The 20,408-nt window shown below is 35.3% G+C and overlaps 3 protein-coding genes across 4 annotated transcripts; 1 reads left to right on the forward strand and 2 right to left on the reverse strand.

Moving 5' to 3' along the window:
• Positions 1-778: 778 nt before the first annotated feature.
• On the forward strand, positions 779-6,652 carry LOC132308343 (transmembrane emp24 domain-containing protein p24beta2-like). The gene is made up of 5 exons (XM_059806402.1): positions 779-930; positions 1,355-1,564; positions 5,618-5,804; positions 5,887-5,994; positions 6,288-6,652. Exons 2-5 carry the CDS (start codon positions 1,355-1,357, stop codon positions 6,419-6,421), a joined length of 639 nt encoding a protein of 212 aa, XP_059662385.1. The 5' UTR covers positions 779-930; the 3' UTR covers positions 6,422-6,652.
• Positions 6,653-8,075: 1,423 nt separating this feature from the next.
• LOC132308344 (protein NOI4-like) lies at positions 8,076-13,536 on the reverse strand. Its single transcript, XM_059806404.1, has 3 exons — positions 13,399-13,536; positions 9,161-9,343; positions 8,076-8,471 (listed from the first exon to the last, which is right to left on the reverse strand). The coding sequence occupies exons 1-3, from the start codon at positions 13,402-13,404 to the stop codon at positions 8,427-8,429; spliced, it is 234 nt and encodes a 77-aa protein (XP_059662387.1). The 5' UTR covers positions 13,405-13,536; the 3' UTR covers positions 8,076-8,426.
• Positions 13,537-14,688: 1,152 nt separating this feature from the next.
• LOC132308345 (pentatricopeptide repeat-containing protein At5g55840) lies at positions 14,689-20,313 on the reverse strand. Of its 2 annotated transcripts, none has more exons than XM_059806406.1 (5): positions 19,834-20,313; positions 16,334-19,714; positions 15,949-16,197; positions 15,098-15,206; positions 14,689-14,955 (listed from the first exon to the last, which is right to left on the reverse strand). In XM_059806406.1, the coding sequence occupies exons 1-2, from the start codon at positions 19,994-19,996 to the stop codon at positions 16,476-16,478; spliced, it is 3,402 nt and encodes a 1,133-aa protein (XP_059662389.1). In that variant the 5' UTR covers positions 19,997-20,313; the 3' UTR covers positions 14,689-14,955; positions 15,098-15,206; positions 15,949-16,197; positions 16,334-16,475. The 2 variants fall into 2 exon arrangements, with proteins under 2 accessions (XP_059662389.1, XP_059662388.1); XM_059806405.1 differs by having other exon boundaries at positions 14,689-14,979.
• Between the last annotated feature and the right edge of the window lie 95 nt (positions 20,314-20,408).

Below are 20,408 nucleotides of genomic sequence, written 5' to 3' on the forward strand. Positions count from 1 at the left end.
TTATATTATTATTTGATATAATGAGAGTGCATGAGTAAACAGAATATAAAAACTCCCACACATTTTATTTTATTTTATTTTATTTATTATTAATATTTTTAAAAAATATTATCATTAAATGGGCAAAAGGTACATTTTCAAATTTGCCTTTTACCCTGAAAAGTAGTGTATAAAAAGATGCATAATGACAAGTTTATTATTAGTAGTATGAAAAAGTTATTTTTAAGGGATTCACTTATTTTAAAATTTTAATTAGTTTAATCTTTTAGAAATAAATTGGTGTGTAATAAAAAGTAGTGTATTGATTTTTAAAATGTGACAACTAAAATTGGACCGTAAAAAGTGAGATAATGGACTATTAATATGGAATGTGGAGGTATTGTAATGAGAGTGCATAGGTAAACAGAATATAAAAGCTCTCACTCTATTTTTTTCTTCTTTTTTTTTTCTAAAAAATTTTTTCCGATAAAAAAAATATATATTAGGATGGAGAGTCACATCTGTCCCGTCCCTCCATTGCATTCATTTTTCCATCCCTCTCCAGTCTGGAACCATACGAAATACAGTATTTAACAATTGATAGTTGAGGCTGAGCAATTGCTAATCTCAGCCTTCGAATGATGCTATATTGTGTGGGCTCACACAGGGCCCTCATCCAACGGTTGAAAACGGAGTGGTAGAATTAAGGAAAAGCCATTCACGTATGATCATGGCACGTGTAAAAACCTATTGGACATGGCAATATTCTCTCGTACTTTAAAGTTGTAGAGAATAAGTCACTTATAAAACTGTACACTATAACACAAGTATCCAAACACAAATCTAAATTGGTCGCGTACGACTAAAAACCTTGGAAACATTTCTGTGTTGTACGATAATAAATCTAAGCTACATCGAACTCAATTCTGTCAAATTCTTCAAAAACAAAAGGTAAATTACATTTCCCTTTGATTACAAATCACTGAATTTTCTCGTGAATTCGTTTCATTACCATCCCTAAAAATTTTATTTCAAGTTCCTGTTTTTGATTCACCATTTTTCTTAGCGTATAATATTTTCTAGGGCTACGTTTTTCTTTCCTAAGAGATTAATTTTCCCGAGAAAAGGAATGACTTTTATGTGTTTCTCTTCAATTAACTTTTGGAATTTTTTAATTTTTTTCTCCTTATATCTGAAGTTCATCTGATGGATTTTCTGTGGAAACAAACAGGGCCTTTAGTTCTGTAATTTTTTTGATGAAGAGGCTCTCTCTCTATATTTTTTGGTTAGGTTCTTTATTTTGTTTTTTTTCATATTGAAAATATGAGAAATTGCAATCTGACCAAATGTTTAATGGAATTGAATTGTACTTCAGATGAAAATTTCTTCCCCGGTGTTGGCTGTTGTCGTAACGCTGGGGTTTTTATCGAGCCTGCAAGTGGTGTTTGGGATTAGATTTGTGGTTGACAGGGAAGAATGCTTCTCACATAAAGTAGAATACTCACATGATACGGTTCATGTCTCGTTCGTTGTGATTAAGAATGAGGGAACATGGCATTATACTCGAGACGGGGTTGATCTAGTGGTAAGCTCTACATTTTCTTTACAATTGATTACAGGTTAATTTTAGTTATCAAAATGTGTTGTTACTGATTTGTACAGGTACGATTGCTTTGAAAATCAAATGAGCTTTTCGACTGCTTGGTTTTGTAATGTATTGTGATGGTGGACACTGGATTTTGTTAGGTGGAGTTGTTTTTTATGGTTGACATTGTTTTTTTAAGGGAACAATCTTGGATGGATGAATACAACTTACCCATACTCTTATTGTATGGGGAGGTTTTTGATGAAGAAAATCTTTCAGATAAGAGCAATATTCTTCTATAATAATAGAATAATTCTTTTCAATTTATGGCCCTTCAAAGAGGATTTAATGTTGCCTAGGTTTATGTTTCATTTTTGGTTGTTTGTAAAAATTCTCCTTCATTCCACGAAATGGAAAATAAGAATAAAAGACTGACTGGATGGTGTATAGGCCCTTCTTGTTTTATATATCTTGAACGACCTCAACTTAAACCAAAGCCACTGTAGCACAGTGGTAAAAAATCTGGAATGGCATTTTAAAATGGATATCTAGGGTTAAGGGTTTAATTCTTTTTGCTTATCAGTACAAAAAGTGGACTAAACTTTAATGTAGAAGACTAAGGGACATGTAGCCTAGTGGTACTTTCTCACATTTTAAAGTGGAAGGTCAAGGGTTCAAGTCCCCATAGGGGCAAGATTGGGGGGTGAGTGTTTCTTGCCATTGGATGACCACCAAAAAAAAAAAGAAAAATCCTTTAGTTAAGAGTTTATGAGAGAATCTGTTGTTAGAAGGAAGACGTGAACTCTTTCATAGTTGTCAGATATTCAAGTTGCAATGGGAGTAGAATTAGGGTTTGAGGTTAATTTTGGGTTCACCTTTTGGGATTTTTCTAAGGCTTTGTTTACCATATTACGTGTTGAATTTCTGTGCATTGTCGTATAGATGGTGGAACCTCTCAATTCCTCTACACAAGAAAATTTCACTCACAAATGAGCTAGATTGCATGTGATATTTAATTTTGGTTTGGTGTTCTTTCTTTTTATATATTTTCTTTTTGCAAGTGTTCTAAGTTTTATAAGGATATCTTCAGTGTTCAAATTATTATCTTTCTAATATTTCATTCATATTGTAATGACATATTAGACATGAAATGGACTTTTTAGAGACATTTGCTAATTTTTCTAAATGTGGAAAGGATATCCTATTAAAAGGAAAAATATAGGAAGAGAGGAGCAAGATCTAGATATATATATGTATGTATGTATGTATGTAAACATAGGTATGGAATAATGGATGTAGATATGTAAATGGATCGGATTTGAACCAGATCAGGTTTGATCTGATCCGACTCCGATAGGTATTTTAAGGTTTTATCTGTTTCAATAACCCAGCAGATTATTTAAAAATGAATCCGTATTCAATTTGGCAGATTTCCAATCCGATAACCGATCCATTAATGATGTAATTTTTTGTTAAAAAATTTTATTTCAAAAGAGCTTGCAAATAGTGATTTGGAAAACAGAGAAATAGCCAGAGAAGACAAATAAAAAATGCACAAAGAAGAGAGAAGGAAATTAGGTATTTTGACTCTTTGTTAGAGAAAAATAGAGAGAGACGGGATAGAGAAAGGGAAGAAGAAGAAATATAATGCTAAAAGTATTTCATACTTTATACTATAGAATTAGATAATATATCTGTAGTATATTATATCATGGTATGCCGGATCGGGTCATTATTGGATCGGATCGATCATAAATTCATAGTTTATATCCAGTTTGCTTTAACAGATTATTGGATTCAGATCGTTAACTGCTTATCAAATTAAATGCTCAATTCATATTAGGGTTATCGCATCTGATTCAAATCAAAATCTGATCCATGTGATAGTCTGTGTATACATGTGAGTCATTGATGTGCCATTTCCTTTTTTTTCTTCAATTTTTAATTTTTAATTTTTTATATTGTGTTTATCCATATCAAGTCCTAGTCTGTACAGCATTGCTCAATATACCTGCTACAAGAGGGATAAATGAGAAATACAGATAGAAATAGAGACAGAGTGAGAGGAGGGATTAAAATAGTGTTGATCAATATAGTGTTGATTGAGGTTTACCTTCGAAGATGATCAATATTGTGTTGATTGAGGGGTTCACCTTGGAAGATGATCTGAGTTTGATAAACATCGGAAGGAGATCGCACGATAATTGTTATTATTTTGATCATGCACACATTATGGCAAGGATAATGTCTTAAAAATTATGTATTTTATTCCAACTACTTTTTTTGAACGCGTATCCTAGTTGGTTTTTAAATTCTAAAAATAAGTGTGTTTCTGAAAAGGACACACTGTTATGTTTTTGGTCATATTCTCTTGAATCTGAGTTATGCACTGGTACAAAAAATTTAGACAACGGTATCAGCTAGCAAAGAGTGATGCACTGATACAGAAATGTTCTTGCATGGGTACATACGCTGATGGAATGTTCTTGCATGTCCTCTCAATTCCTCTACACAAGAAATTTGGTTTTTTTTAGTTAAAGGGTTTTTTCACCCTGCATAGTTAAAAGGATATGGGTTTTAGTTGGAAGAAGATTTTAAAAACCTTTAGAAGTCTTTTTTGTATTTAAAAAACTGAAAAGGCATAACAGAAACACTATAAGACACAAAAGAGCTTTCACTTTTAGTTTAGAAGTTTGAGCTTTTTGAGCAATGTTGGCTTTGTGAGCCAAAATTTTTGCATGCACAGACATTCTGAGTTTGAGTGTTCCGATAGACTTGTGTGTTGGATCATTGTCCCCTTCATGAAGATTGAAGATCGTGATAACAGCAAGCAACGGTTCATCACAAACACCTCATACTTGTGTATCAAGACTTTGGCTGACAATTAATGTCAAGAGAAGGCGGATCATAGCGCAGCAATTGCATTAATGGTATGTAGTTGCTGGATATTTGTGGTAATTGCTTGAGAATTAGGTGAAACTGCATGTGTAACCATTGGCGATGCGGTAAGTTAAAGAAATCAATGGGCTAGTGAATTTGTGGTAGAATCTCTAACTGATTGGTAATGTTATACTTTTTCTCAATACTAGTAGATTGATTAGCTTGTGACTTTGTTTGTTGTGGAGTTTCCTAGTTTGGTTTTTCTACGTAAAATTTTGGTGCCTCTTAATTGCTTGTGTTTATTTGTGTGTTTGATGGGATGTGTTATTGCATGATTAACTACTGGAATATTTAAAATAAAAGAAGATTTTTTTTTTTTTTGGGTCTAATTCATATCTGTGAATTCTATGGGCAATCTACTTAAAGCAACTTCCATAGTTCATTGCCTCCCTCTAATCCTCTATGCACTGCTTCATATTTTGAAACTAGGAGTGGTTGAACATTAAGGTCTATGAAGGAGTAACGGAAAGCAAACATTACAGGAACAAGGCAGATCACAATTTCATTTTCCATATCATTTGAAAATCTTATGAAGGAAATTCTCATGTTTCCAACAACGAGTGGTTCTGCTAAAAACTTTGCGTAAATTAATTTACAAATAACATTAAATGCCCCAGTCACATAGTTAATATGGTTGTGAGAATGCTACTTTTCAGTTGAAGACGTCCAACCTTAAAGAGTATCCTCCCCTCCCATTCCCTTCATTGTCAGGAAGTAAATGGAATTATACCTTGATTGCAGAAAGAGACAAGCTAAGAGACGGTGGCAAAGATCCAAAAACAAGACCCTTGTGTAAAGCACTTCATGCATCCCACAATTTCTCATGCAAAGTCCACATTGTAGATATTGAATTTGAGGCCTTGAGTGGGAGTGTGTGAGGAATCTTGATTGTTGGTGAAGTAAAAACTAAGATGGGTCTCACAAGGATAGGGAAATGTGCATTTAATTTCATTATCGTGATCATTTTAGCAGAAAAGTAAAGGTTGCCTGATCTACTGTGTCTCCATTTTTTTTCTCCAAAAGAGTTATGATGCCAATCCCATTGTTTTCTATATACATTGATCCTTTACTATAAAGACATGTCTGATCTTGCAATGGTATGTCTATCATCAGGTGAAAGGACCTACTGGTATTCAGATTCATGATTTACGTGACAAGATAAGTGAGAAGTATGACTTTGTGGCTCAGCAGGAAGGACTCTACAGTTTCTGCTTCACTAACAAGTCTCCTTATGATGAAACCGTAGATTTTGATGTTCATGTAGGTCACTTCTCATCATATGATCAGCATGCAAAAGATGGTGGGTCGTGTTTTTTTATTGTAGTTATTTTTTCTTCTGGTAGCCCTTTGGAGGACTTACTCTGATTTTTATGTACCTGCAGAGCATTTCAAACCTTTGTTAGAACAGATAGCTAAATTAGAAGAAGCTCTATACAATATTCAGTTCGAACAGCATTGGCTAGAGGCTCAGACTGAACGCCAGGCAATAGGTATATTTGATAGCAATAATGTTGATTATCTTTACATGTATTCATCGTTGCACTTGGCTGATAATGAAAATGATGATTGTGTTAAAACTGTTTTTTTTTTTTTTTTTCACAATGAGGTACTTTTATTTGAAGAAATACAAGTAACATTTATTATTATTTTTTTTCCCATCTGCGTTTTGCGATTCTAACTAGTATGCTTGCTAGATTAATATAGTTAAGGCATATTTGTGAGTTTGTTGTACATATGCATTTATTTCTGTAATTTTCGTAATAGTCTTACAATTGGAATGCAGAAAATGAAGGAATGAGCCGGACGGCAGTCCAGAAAGCTCTCTTTGAATCGGCTGCCCTAATTGGAGCTAGCGTTCTCCAAGTTTATCTTCTACGCCGTCTGTTCGAGCGGAAGCTTGGGATGTCCAGAGTTTAGCCTCAGCACTACCATGGGTTGTAGAATTTCAGAGCCTTGAGTTATTGTTTTTTTATTGCCCCTATCTAGAATAGCTTAGGCACTGGTGTGGGGATATTTATTATTAGAAACCTTTACTTGCGGACTTATGTTATCCCTCCCTGGAAAATGATATGTAGAAGAAACAGTCGACCATTTTACACCTCGGACGTTTAAATAAAAGAGCCTAATGATGATGTTTGTTCAGCAAAACTAGTATGTATTTTGCCTGAATTTGCTGTTTAATTGTATTGTTCTGCATCTGCAATGATAATCAGCTACGTAACCATTCTTGACCACGGGCTGTGATGGGTGATGAATCGTTGCAGCACTACTACCATAAGGTGTGCAGACTGATAAAATGAGTGGACTCACTGCCCTCGGGCTTCTCAGAAGTCAACTCGTCATCCCTCATCAGCAGGGATCCTGTGTGCTGTACGGCTATGGATGGCCCTCGGCTTCAGCCACTTCACACAGTAGTGTGTGAAGTGATCGGGACGTACCAGCACAGGTGGTGTTGTACAGTTGAAGATCCGGGCTTCTGCTGGTGGTGGTGGTGGTGGTGGTGATTTTGTAAAGGAAAAAATGGATTAGAAAATATTGTTCAGCCTGCATGGTTGAAGATTATCAAGAACCCAATGAGGTATTCTACCTTTTTTCTCAGTTGGCATGCAAATTGAAACTTTGTAGCTTTACAATCTCACAATGACTACTCATTGGCGTCTCATCAACACGAACCATCCGCCATTTTGAGACTAATAGGAAGGCCTGAGTTTCTTACCAGTAATATATCATTGGCATCATTCGTTCCAAAGCTGCATTGCGGACGGAAATTCACGAAGTTCAAAGACACAGAAATCTGATATATTATTGATAAACTAATAGGTGATTTTGTTATCAAAATTACATATATTTATATGAATGAAAAAAATAAAAATAAAAATAAAAAAAACTCTAAATAACAAAGAAACTAACAGAAAAGCTTATAATATAAGTACACCTAATATAAAAAACAAACTAAATTTAAAAATCAACTTTTCTCCAAAAATAATAATAATAATTAAAAATAAATAAAGATACCTCATTACTAAATCAAAAATAAACTAACAGAAAAGCTTATAATACAAGTAAACCTAATATAAAAAACAAACTAAATTTAAAAATCAACTTTTCTCCAAAAAAATAATAATAATTTAAAATAAATAAAGGTACCTCATTACTAAAAAAAGTACTAAATATCAAATACCAGAAATCAAAATATACTACTATAAAACTAAAAGGACACAATTTTCGAGTCCTAAACAAAAGTTTAGAACCGAAAAACGACATGACCCACTAATTAGTGGGTTCATTCCACTTTTTTTCTAAAAACAAAACCTCTCCTTTTAAGCCAAAAATAGACTCATCGGACTAACAGAAATTCCGTCCTACATCAACTGCATAAATACTTTGCTTAAGCCCCGGCTTGGTAAAAAATTGAGTTGTCCTGATATTCATTTATAATTTTACCTGTCCAACACAAGGACTCCAGAGATCAACCTAACCTAAACTTGTGCCGAGTAAAATCAAGTTGGGCTTATTCAGAATCATCGCAGAAAGTGAGATCAATTAGTTGTATCCAACAAAAGCAGACGTATAAATCAAAACCATTCCACTATTTGCAACATAATGGTTCAAAGAGAAAGGAAAAAAAAACACACACACACACACACACATGTATCAAAGACAAAAACTCTACAAACCATACACGAGAGAGGACAGAGAAGAGAACAAAAAAGTAGCTTAGCTTCAAACAATAACCCACCAAACCAGTAATATATAGATACAATATCGTTTGAGGTCTACCATCATTACAACGCAGTTCAACACACAACATGGATCCCAGCAGCATCCATGTCCACTTTACAGCTCCTACCCTTAGAAAATGTGGTGGGGCCAATTATGAACACGCTCTTCCACTGAAAGCTTTTACACGGGAAGGAATTCATCAAGACTCTGCATTTGGTTTTTGCAGGCAGCAAAACCATTTTTTCTGCAAATAAATACGCTCTACATCAAAAGACTGCAAAAATGGGGCTAAGCAAAACACAAGGGAAAAATAATGACCAGTAAAATTCTGATACTGTTTGTGCATTGGTGATTGAGAAAGTTATTTTACCATTATTAAATATTAATTAACCAGGGTGTGAGAAACTTAAAATTTTCCCCATCCAACGCCAGCTCATAGAATCAGCCACATAAATTGCACCAAACAGGATGATTTCATCCAAAGCCACTTCCATCTTCACTTATATTCAATAAAACATATAACAAATCTGGCTAGACCTGTCCAGGAGACAGCATAGAACACCTTGCCTTTACCCTTCCTAGGTACCAACCAGGCTGCAATCCGACCATTCAGATATGACAACCAATCTGTGTAACATGTCATCTCCCATTACTGAATGCCAACTATTGCTGTAGAAAGGATGGATTGGGACTATCTAACTGGTTTACTTCTCAAGAAAAAATATAGATTATGATCCTCCAGGCAGAGGTATGTAAATGAAACCAGACTTCAGTAGATAGTGCTACTGTGAAATCACAGATATGATAACAGATCCAAACTAATGCAAATTGCAATCTTTTTAATAGGCATGTACAAACTGCAATCGGCTGCCTCAGATATCTATTCAATTATGGAACAGTTGATGTAAAAAAGTGAATTACTAGAGAACTTACAGCCACTGGCTTGGCAGGATTCACTCCATGCTTAACATTCGGATCCATTTTTCCTGGTGACTCAGGTTGGCCACCTGTCTTTTTCTCATCCCTGGCCTTATTAAAGATCACAGTAAATCCATCAGCTGAAGCAGGATCATTGACATCCCATTCACCAAACTTGGGTAATGGCTGTCCCTTTTCCTGTCAGGGAGAAAGACGAAGAAATGAATAACTATACAAAAAACTGATACAACTATTCTGATTTTTAGTGTCCAAGTGCCACCCATAATTTCCATCTAATTGCTGCTTTTCTGATAGAACAAAAAAATGAATCAAAGAGAATCAGCCAAAATAATCATTTTTAACTTTGTTCTACTTATTCCTATTTTTCTAATCTAATCTCTTCAAATAAACACGTGTTATATTATCTGACAAAGTGAACATATAGGACTTGAATCCTATCCGTGGACCATCCTAGGTGGTCCCATCTGATGATGCAATCTTCACCCTTGGTGAAGTACAGGACCCTCTCTAGCGCTGGAGAGGATCCTTACTCGAACATATACTGCATACCCTTTAGTGAATTTCACATTCACAAAAGGGTAACGAAACCTAGACACGAAACATATGCAAAGGAATGTTCTACAAATTGGTTACCCATCAGAAATAACAGCAGAAAGACGCACAACACCAAACCTACTTTTATGCATAATTTTATAATTTTCCATGTCTTGCACAAAATATTCCAAGATAAGGGATTTTGGGTTGCTTGGATAAAAGAAAATTGTATACAAGAGTCGTAATTCATAATCACTAATTCTCCTCCATTAACTGGGGGAAAAAATTTTATGGCACAAAAGAGACTATTGAAGAAAAGGTCGTTGACAAAACTGTAACTACCTGTACAATAAAATACTGAATAATCAAAGAACATGAACAATCTGATAGATTGCCATTTAAATTTATCAAAATATATGAGATTTGCATCAGATGATCAGAATAGTTGAATTGGAAATACCGTATCCATTAGATGATCTAGAAATATCAAGGGAATGAAAACAATAAAAATGATATCTATCAAATGATTAGGATGGTCCAGATTGTTCATGTGGGTAAGAAATTTAGTGAGAATCTTAATTTTATAGGATTATAGATGGTAAAAGCTCAGACTGACAAACACAAGCATACAACTTTGAGTCTACAAGCAGCAACTTTGTGCAAAACAATACCATGCAAAAGGTTACTGTCTCAATTTTTCCTCACAGCACCATACACAGGAGTGATAAACAATAGGTTATGGTCTTTTAGAGATGGAAGCAATTTTTTTTTTCTTCCCATGGAGCAAGGTGTCAGAAAACAAAACAAAAACATAAATAATTAAAAATGAATACGTTAAAATATATAAAGCATGTTTCTTTAACTTTATTGCATTGAAAAACATAATGAATTTCGTCTTCTTCTACCTTCCCAGCCTCTATAAAAGACAAACTTGGTTCTGTGGAATCCAATAATCAACTAACGCAACCACCCTGACTTTGTTACGTTCAGTATTGCAAAAGTTTTGGTTTCATTTTTTAGTTGAGAAAAGTGAGAGTGAATCTCGAAATCTCCCACTACCAACAGCTGGAGGAGAATCAGAGCTGGAAAAGTTCCCTCACTCAAGCGGACATTTTACCGGATTCAACAAGTGTTCCAGTGTAGGGAGGAGGTGGTATCAACTATTAAGAACACCAGTTAAGTTCTAGCCCTCTAGGTCAGTAGCTTTGATAGTTACTTTCAATATTTAATTTAAGATGACTTGTAGTAGTCTTCACTGAAAGTGGACATCTATGCCCAACCGAAACAAACTAGTTTGATCATCCTATATTCTGGTCCAAACATAACCAAAGAAGCTCTAAACTAGGCTCACTGGAAACTAATTCAGTTCATGTCCAATCCAATTCATTAATAAGATACAATTTACTTGGCGTTGGTCAGAGAAGAATATGGCCTGAAACTTATTACTATTATTATTATTGGGGAATATGAATTAAAGTTAATTGTGTGGTATTGGGAGTTTCTTCATCAATCTTGCCGTGTTTTTTATTTTAGAAGCTTTAAATGTGTTGAACGATTTAAACATTAAAGTTACACCCTCTCTAACAGCTTAAGCTTTTAGAGTAGATGGTGGTTAACATAGTCTCCGAGCCAAAGGTTTCTAGTTCAAACCTCAATGTCACCCTGAAAATTAAAAATTGAAACACGTGTTGGGACCAAAAGAAGGCTACACATGAGGGGGCGCGTTGAAGGATTTAAATATTAAAGTTACACCCTCTCTAAAAACTTAAGCTTTTAGATGAGAGAGAGAGAGAGAGATAATAACCAATTTACATTAGATTTTTGAGAGTGAGAGTACTGATGATGCAAAATTTGATGGTGAGACATGAGTTGGGATGACCAGAGCTCAAGAGTGAGAGCTTTAAATCAGCACGTGGAGTGAGACTAAGACTAGGGTTTTTCTTGAGTCTATTAGATATTACAATGTATATTTTCGACAAATACACTTAAATGGGAATATTATACAGATTGATGTTATTTGTGTGAACAGGACATAGAATATTATGCAAGTCATCTAGGAAGCACAAACATGCCTAAAAGGTCAAAAAATCCCTGTTAGAAACTTGTCGCCATACCCCAAACCAATGGTTTAGTTTGAGAAATGACGCCAACTAACCAGTGATTAATACCATGTAACATATTTCTCCACTAAGTTTCCCCCACCTCACCCCCACAAAGAACCCCAAAATTGTATAAAAAATTGGAGATAGTTTTAACAAAGAAAATGGCAGTACTACAGTACCACTGTCAATCCACTATTTCCACGATTAATTTCCCACACTCGACCCGTTAGAGTACAAATAAAATTTATATGTACATGGAAGGGAGTGCAGGAGCAGCTATAAGTTAGACTGAGGCATTAGTAGCTTTAAACCAAAGAGGAGATAACACAAATAGAAAAGAGATGTAGCTGAATAATCTATGTAACGAGTATAAAGCTTCTGCTGTCATTTAGAAATAAATGATTTTTCTGAATGATCATACATTTAAATTATACATCACCACTGCACCTAATGCAAGCTAAATGTACCAAAAATACCTTATATTCTTGGAAAAAGAAGTAGACATATAGAGTTCCCAAGGTAAACTAGAATCCTAACTTGATAAAGCAAAGTTAGCACTTTGAGGCTTATACAATCATCCTTTGTTCTTTTACTTTTCTTTTCTTTTTTTTCTTTTTTTCTTTTTTCGGCTTCCTTTAAGTAGCACCATGCAATCATCAATTTTTCCAAATAATCAAACCTCTTTCAGCAGCCAGAGTTTATTTGTGGTATGCATAACTACACATGCTCAAAACGAAGCTACTGGGGCATAACTTAATACATATACTATGAGAGATATATGTAGTTATTTAAAACAGATAGAACATGATATCCATTACAAGAACAAGGATGGCACTCTTTTCATTAGTCACTAGGCAGGTTTCCCACCACATACCATATCAGTTACAGCAGCTTGAAAATTTTCCACCGTGGTGTGACAAACTCAAGTAATGCGGTATCAGATCATAGATAGGTATGCGAAGTAACAATATTTTTATAATCCAACAGTGGGCAACATCAGGACAATAGAATTAAACTGTTCATCCATTAGAATTTCAATCCTTATAAATTGAGCAGACTATGGACTATCAAGTTACAAAACAGAGCAACCAAAAAAATCTAGATGAATATTATATAATCATTCAAGTAATTTAGAACAATGAGGGGAAAAAAAAGAGCATAAGCTTCAACTTCAAAATCTACAAAAGCACAACCACGATTCCAAGCGCATAGCTAGGTCTTATCAACTACACACACACATATCAAATTATAGTCAACAATTAACCGCGAAATCAGTTGGCTTAACTCTTCTTGTCCAAAAAAGACACATAATTTGAGGTCCTTGCACCATAATTGAGCTAATTTACAATAAAATCAAACGATCAAGTCAAAATGTTTACATGTAGAAAAACCAAATCAGCAAACAATGCATAAGATAAAAATTTCAAGAGATCGCGATCAACGGATATACTACATCGTCATCACCGTAGAGCTAAAAAGGAAAGAAGAAAATTCATAATTGATGGAGAAATGAACCAAATCAAGACACATAGCACCGCATAATCAGATTAAAAATTTGAAAATATGGGGTTCTTAGATAGAGAATCGATTACATACAGACATGAATTCGCGATGAATATTCTTCTGGGCGGAAAATTACTAAAGCAGCTATACAGCGAGAGAGAGCGAGAGCGAGGAGAGAGAGAGGGGTATATGTATATATATATATATATATATAGGAATAATTATATGAATATAAGGAACGGAATGGGGTCAAATGTAGAAAGATTAGGGTCGTTGATGTTGACGGCGATGATGATCCTCTCTCCTCTCAGTTGGGGCGTAGAAATGTCCCCACCACATGTGAACGGAAAGAATTTTTGGGTTGCTCTCTTTTATAACGGAACGCCGTTATGTTCCCGCTATTTAACGGAAAGGTAAGCTCTTCGTGTCCAGTTTTTATTTTTTAAAAATATTACACCTACTCACCTTCCGAAAAAAAATATTACACCGACTCACCTTCCGGAAAAAATTATTACACCGACTCCCTCTATAATTTAAATGATATTATGAAAAGAACACAAAATGATATTATGAAAAGAACACAATTTTTTGCAATTAGACCCTTACCATCACTACACAATTTAAATGATATTATGAAAAGAACACAATTTTTTGCAATTAGACCCTTACCATCACTGTGCCATAAAAAATAAAAAAGTACTGTGTGAGGTAAACAATGAAGTCATTGCGCCCTTTTTTTGGATGACCGTAAGCATTCTGGCAAGTTCTTTGAGAGAGAGAGAGATATATATATATATATATATATATATATTTTTTTTTTCAATTAAGGTAGCGTTGGTTTATAGTTTTAGTTTATGTAGACCAAGAAAAAACATGCAGTTGAAAACTGAATACATTGCCTATGAATCTATGACTTTTCTTTGGCGGGGTATGGGTTCTCTTCCTTAAAGGAGGCGGACGCGAGTCCTATACCCGGATGTATCCCAAATATACTCTTATTCATGGAATGCTTTCTATTTTCATTCAAAATAATAAAAATAGTTACTTATCATTGGTAGAATAGTATTGAGTGGGTATCTGAGCCAATACTTTCTTCAATTGAATGGATATTGAGTGAGCCGTGTATGTCATGTCATCGGCATACCCACCCAATCACAGGACTGTGCACTCTGCCAAGTAATGTATTACCAAACAACGTAATCTGGAGTCATTAGATTTAGGGAACATGTGCTTCTTATAAGTGGATCTCAGGACATCTTTCCAACTCTCTTCCAATTTCTCCTGCAAATCAGCAATCTTGGAAAGACCCAATTTACCCGTTTTAACTTTTATAAACAGAATTTGTGTTCCCTTCCTCTTCGGCATTTTTCAGACCATTGCATATGCATTTTCAAAACTATGTTTTAAAGAAATGACCACCATTATTTTATTGGCTTAGTATATTCCAATTAGAAATGGAACTTCCATGCTACATCCAAAAAGAATTCAGAATTTGAATAAAAGAAAAAGGAATCAAACTAACATGGACATGTTAATTGAAAATATGAGTGCTCTCTGATAAAGAGGTTTATTTCCATGAAAGCCAGATCCTCAGTAGCTTCTTAGACAGCATGTAGCAAGCGCTCGGACTGTTCTTTAGAAGCACTGTACCTGGGAAGGTCTAGTTGATTGAAGCTGGAAGAATTGGAATGAAAATTAGAACATCAGGTATGATATTGCAGTGCTTGCTGCTAACAGGAAAACTGCAAAACAAACTCTCAACACTTCATAAATCAAGTAAATAATCACTGACCAGGTATGAGCCGATGGAAGGCATGAAATGTGTCCATATGCTTTGTCAATCTGAAACCTCCGATGACAAGAAGAATTGCTTGCAAAGCTTTCGAGCTGTCCAAAGAAACCTAAGAAACCAAGAAACCAAGACTGCAGGTATTTAGTGGCATAAAGATGGCAATGATCAACAAAATATGAGAAACATAACATTTTCTCGAAACCTAATCAATCAGTCATATACCCGAACCCCTCTAAGGAAACAAAGTTCAACTCAACGAAACCTTATCTTATAATACAAAACAAAGATACACATCCACATTGCAGACACAAACTTTGCATGCACCTAGTCAACAATATTGTCCGCTTTGGGCTCCCCCTTACGACTTGCAAATGCGTTGTAAAACCATGAGGAAAAGCCCAAATAGGACAATATTGTAGAATATGGTGGTGGGTCGTAACACATGTTGAAATGCGTACAACATCTCAAATAGCCAAGCAATGCATTACATGTCCAGTAGCAAGCCATTTGCTTGTCCTATATTACTTCTTCATAGAGCACCATATCCTTCCCAACTATACACAAATATAATAAAAAGAAAAATTGACCAATGGCAAGGCATATTAACCTTGATAACAGAACGTTATTCTTAAAATAACATTCAAAGCTTGCCAGCAAAAAAAAAAAGAAGTATTTTAAGAGTCATAATGTCATGTGAAATGGGAGTGTCTATGTATGACACCCTATTGAATTACTTCTACTTTGCTCTACATATTTCAGTATTCCTATTCATTCTTGGGGGGAGCTAGGGGCAAGGGGTGGTCATTCCCTATGAACGAGTTGTAAAATTTTACAATGGCACATAACACTACCTGTGATGCACCAAATTGCAGCAATCTCAGCATATCTTCCTTGTTAAAAAAGCTCACAACCTCCCAAAGCCATTGCACAACACGAGTCGACTGGCTTTGTTTATAAAAATAACTTTGTTGTGCTTCCAGTCTCAAATTCAGAAAATGAAAACACCAAATCCACTCCCCAAAGATTTAGACCATTGTTTGTGATGCCAATCTTATTCATGCATAAACTGCACAAAGCAGCTCCCAGAAATACTCCTCCACCTGAGAAACAAACATAAACTAGAAAATGAAAAACAATTTCTTCTGGAAGAAAAAAATTTGTCAACTAAGTTCAGAGTATAAAACATATCTCAAAGAGAAATATAAATTGAAAGAATCAAGATGTTAAAGTGTAGACCTAGTCTTAAGCATCACAGCTTGTTTTCAAGTATTGAAAAGCCGATCTCAGCCTTGTCTGCCAGCCTCCAGACTTTATTTTTGTTCCCTAAAGGTGGCCCAGCTTTCTCTCTCTCTTTCTTCTTTTCCCTCTTTATTTGGCCCTATTTCTTTCTTTTATGCCTTAGAAAATTTAGCCTTCCCATAGCAACCGTCAACTCCTTATGTAAATCTTGTGTGCTTCCATCTCGGGATATCAATCCTCTCCCATGTAAATCTGTCAAAAGCATTTCGCCCTTCACAAGATCATCATCAGCACAAACAGCACGAACAAGAATAGCGTAGGTGGTGATATTGGGACAGAGTTCCATTTGTTTCATTTCCTTGTATAATTCAAATGCATGCACGATTTTACCATCAGCACAAAGGCCTGTAATGAGAACATTGAAAGCAACAACATCAAGCTTCACACCATTAAATTCCATTATACCCTTCAATTTTAAAGCCTCCGCAAGATTAGATTCTCTGCAAAATTTATGCATTAGAGTTGTAAAAGTAGCAATTGTTGGAATAAGTTGGGCCCGAAGCATGCAATCAAGAATCAGCATCGCTTCTTCCGTCTTCCCTCGCTGCACGAGCCCTCTAACCATGGCACTCTCAGCTACATCCCGGGAGGCAACACCAAGTGCCTCCATCTCATCTTTCAGCTTCAACGCTCCTTTTATATCTCCCACTCTAGACATGCCAGTTATCAGACGAACATATTGTCTACTTGTAGGAATAAAACCAATTCCCAACATTTCATGCAAGATAATATGAGATTCTCGGAAACCAAAATTTCGGTTCAGTCCCTTAAGTATGCTGCTGTAAGTTTGTTCATCGGGATAGACTTCTATTAAATTCATAATTTTGAACAGATCAAAAGCCTTCCCCATCTCACCCCTCTCACTACACTTGATAATCAGCATATTGAAAGTAGACCGATCAGCCAAAGTACCTTCCGCAATCAGTTTTTTCAAAAATTTAACCCCAACGTCCAGCATACCTGCTTGGCAAAGTCCAAGAATTAGAGAATGACACGTTAATTTATCAGGCAGAAAACCTTTCTTTGTCATACTATTGTATAATGCAAAGCATCTCGGTAAGTCCTGTTCTTTTGAATACCCATGTAAGAGAATATTATATGTAGCCAAATTAGGGCACACATTTCTTTTCTTCATCAAAGAGAAGAATTCATTCGCCTTGACCATTTGTCTCATTCTTGAGTAACCATCTATAATTACATTAAATGCAACCACATCCGGGTACAGACCTTTCTTCACCATCTCCTCATAGAAATAAGCAGCAGCCTTTGGTTGGCCTGCCTTGAAAAGTCCATCAATTAAGCAGGTGTATGAAACCTGGTTTGGAAAGAAAGTACCTCTTTCAGTCATTTTTCCAAGCAGAAGAACTGCAGCAACCATCTTGCCTTTCTTACATAACCCAGCAAGAAGACTGGTGTATGTGTAACCATCAGGGAGCACATCATTTTGAACCATCTCATCCAAAAGGACTACTGCCTTTAGCAAGTTGCCTGATCTACATGCCGCAGCCAATAATGTGTTGTAGACAACAGCATCCACAGCATGAGGAATGGATTGGAGTTCTTTCAAGAATTTATTAGCCTCCTCTAAGTTTCCTCCTTTGCATAGTCCTTTAAGTATACTACCATATGTGTAAAGACTAGGGAGATGACCAGACTCAATCATTTCATCAAACAAAGAAAATGCTTTTAACCCATCGCCTATGGTTCCATAGCCATTAATAATAGAATCAAAAGTAATGGAATTAGGGACAAGACCAATCCTAATCATGTGATGCATGAAATCCTCGGCCTCTTTTATCCTTCCACCTCTGCAAAGACAAGCAAGCAACGTGTTACAAACAAAAAGATCAATTGTTTGACCATTGCGATTCATGACCGCATAGACTTTCATTGCTTCAACAACATTTCCTTGCTTGCAGAAGTTGTAGATTAATGTAGAATATACTATGTTGTTTGGTTCAAGTCCAGCTTTAAACATCTTACATATTATCTCCTTTGCTTTAGAAAACTTTCCTGATCTGCAGAATCCATTTACAAGCACTGAATATGTAATAAGATCCGGATTTACACCATTCTTGAACATCTCATCAAGCAATTGCATACCTTCACCAAGCATCCCCTTTTTGCATAACCCATCAATCAAAGTTGCATATGCAATATGACCAACGATTATACCATTTGCCCTCATTCTCTCAAGAAGACTTCTTGCTAAATCAAACCTGCAATACTTGCATAATCCATTCAAAATAGTCCCATAACTAACTTTGTTAGCTCTTAGTCCGACGGCTTCCATTTTATCCAAAAGTTTAAAAGCTTCTACAAAATTACCTCCCTGGCAATGCCCATCAATCAAGGTATTATAAGTAATACAGTTTGGTGAAAGACTAAACTTCGACATCTCATTGAAAATCTGAGTAGCAACCCCAATCTTCCCCTCTTTGGCAAACCCATTGATGAGAGTATTATAGGTGACTTCATTTGGGAAAATCATCTTCTTCCTCATCTTTTTCAACAATAAATAACCTTTGGCACTCCTATTATTTCTACATAAATCATCTACAAGCATGTTATATGTACACACATCTGCTTCAAGACCTTTACAGCCCATGCGATCAAGGAGCTCAAAAGCAGCTTTATACCTTCCCTTCTTGCAATACCAATTGAGTAAGGTATTATAAGTAACTAGTGTCGGAACATAACCGGTTTCTTCCATCTTTTTGAGGAGATAGCCGGCTTTTTCAAGCTTTCCTTCCACACAAAGAACATTTAAAAGTATATTAAATGTACAAACATTAGGGCAAATCTTTTTCGCAAGCATTTCCTTGAAAAGTGACCATACAGATCCACCACGTCCATCTTTGGCCATTGCTGCAAGTATCATATTACAAGTATCAGCCGATGGCTTAAACCCTCGAAAACCCATCAAATTGAAGGTCTCTAAGGCATCTTCAACCAATCCTTTCTGTATGTAAACCCTAATTAGGAGGTCAAAAACTGCAGGGTTAGAATTGCAAAGAGGGTATGTGTCCATGAGAGCACCAAAAACAGAATGTGAACCGATACCCATCTGAGATAAACATCTCAAAATTGACTTGGCAGAGTCATACATTCTAGCTCTAACCAATATGTGGGTTGTGATAGAGTATATATGACTGATGTGGGAAAGATTCAAACCAGGCTGTTTGATGAACCAGTTGAGAAATTTCAAAGCCAGCCTTCCATGAACTGGTCTGAGTGAAGCCAATTTATATCCCATGTGGTTCAGTGATTCCCAACGATCAATAGTGAGAATTGTATAGATACTATTTATTTCTGAACCTGTTTCATAAGTAGTAAAAAAATTAGAGAGAGAGAGAGAGAGACATAAATAGTATTTGTTGTAAATTATCTACACATATTTGTATATAGATGGAGAGAGTACAGAGAGAGCAGCATACCAGATGTTTGTGTCTCGTTCCTTGCTCCGCTGTTGTCATCATTTCTCAATGTTTTGGTGAAGTCTTTGGAGAACCCCATATGAGAGAAAGCTCTAATTTTTGATACTTTGTGGGAAAAAGGAAAGATTTTTTTGGCTGTTGAAGAACTCAAACACGAAGACATCACATCTTTTACACTTCCCCTTCTATTTTGGTGCCATTTTTACAGATTGAAGAAAAGGGTATTTTGGGTCATGTATTCGAGGGGAGCGGGCACAAATAAGAGGTAGCGGCATCGTTCTCGTGTAGCTCTGCTTTCTCTATTGATTTAGGAGAGGAAAAAAAAAAAAACTCCGTAATAAAACATTACTTGAAATTGAAATCAGTACTAATAATAAACAAATCATGTGTACAAGCTAAAATATTATTAGAGAAGCTTATTAAAAAACTTATTTATTTAGTTAATAATAATAATATAGGTAAAGAAAATACTGAAATTCAATAAAAAAAAAAATAGATATCTAATTAGAGAAAAAATATAAAACATTAAAAGATATAATTAGAGGAGATAAATTAATATTTTCTTAGTTAAAAAT

The sequence above is a fragment of the Cornus florida genome, unplaced genomic scaffold (assembly GCF_030987335.1).
Source record: "Cornus florida cultivar Cherokee Brave unplaced genomic scaffold, ASM3098733v1 CherokeeBrave_3.0.0_Hap2_Chr05, whole genome shotgun sequence".
NCBI lineage: Eukaryota > Viridiplantae > Streptophyta > Magnoliopsida > Cornales > Cornaceae > Cornus > Cornus florida.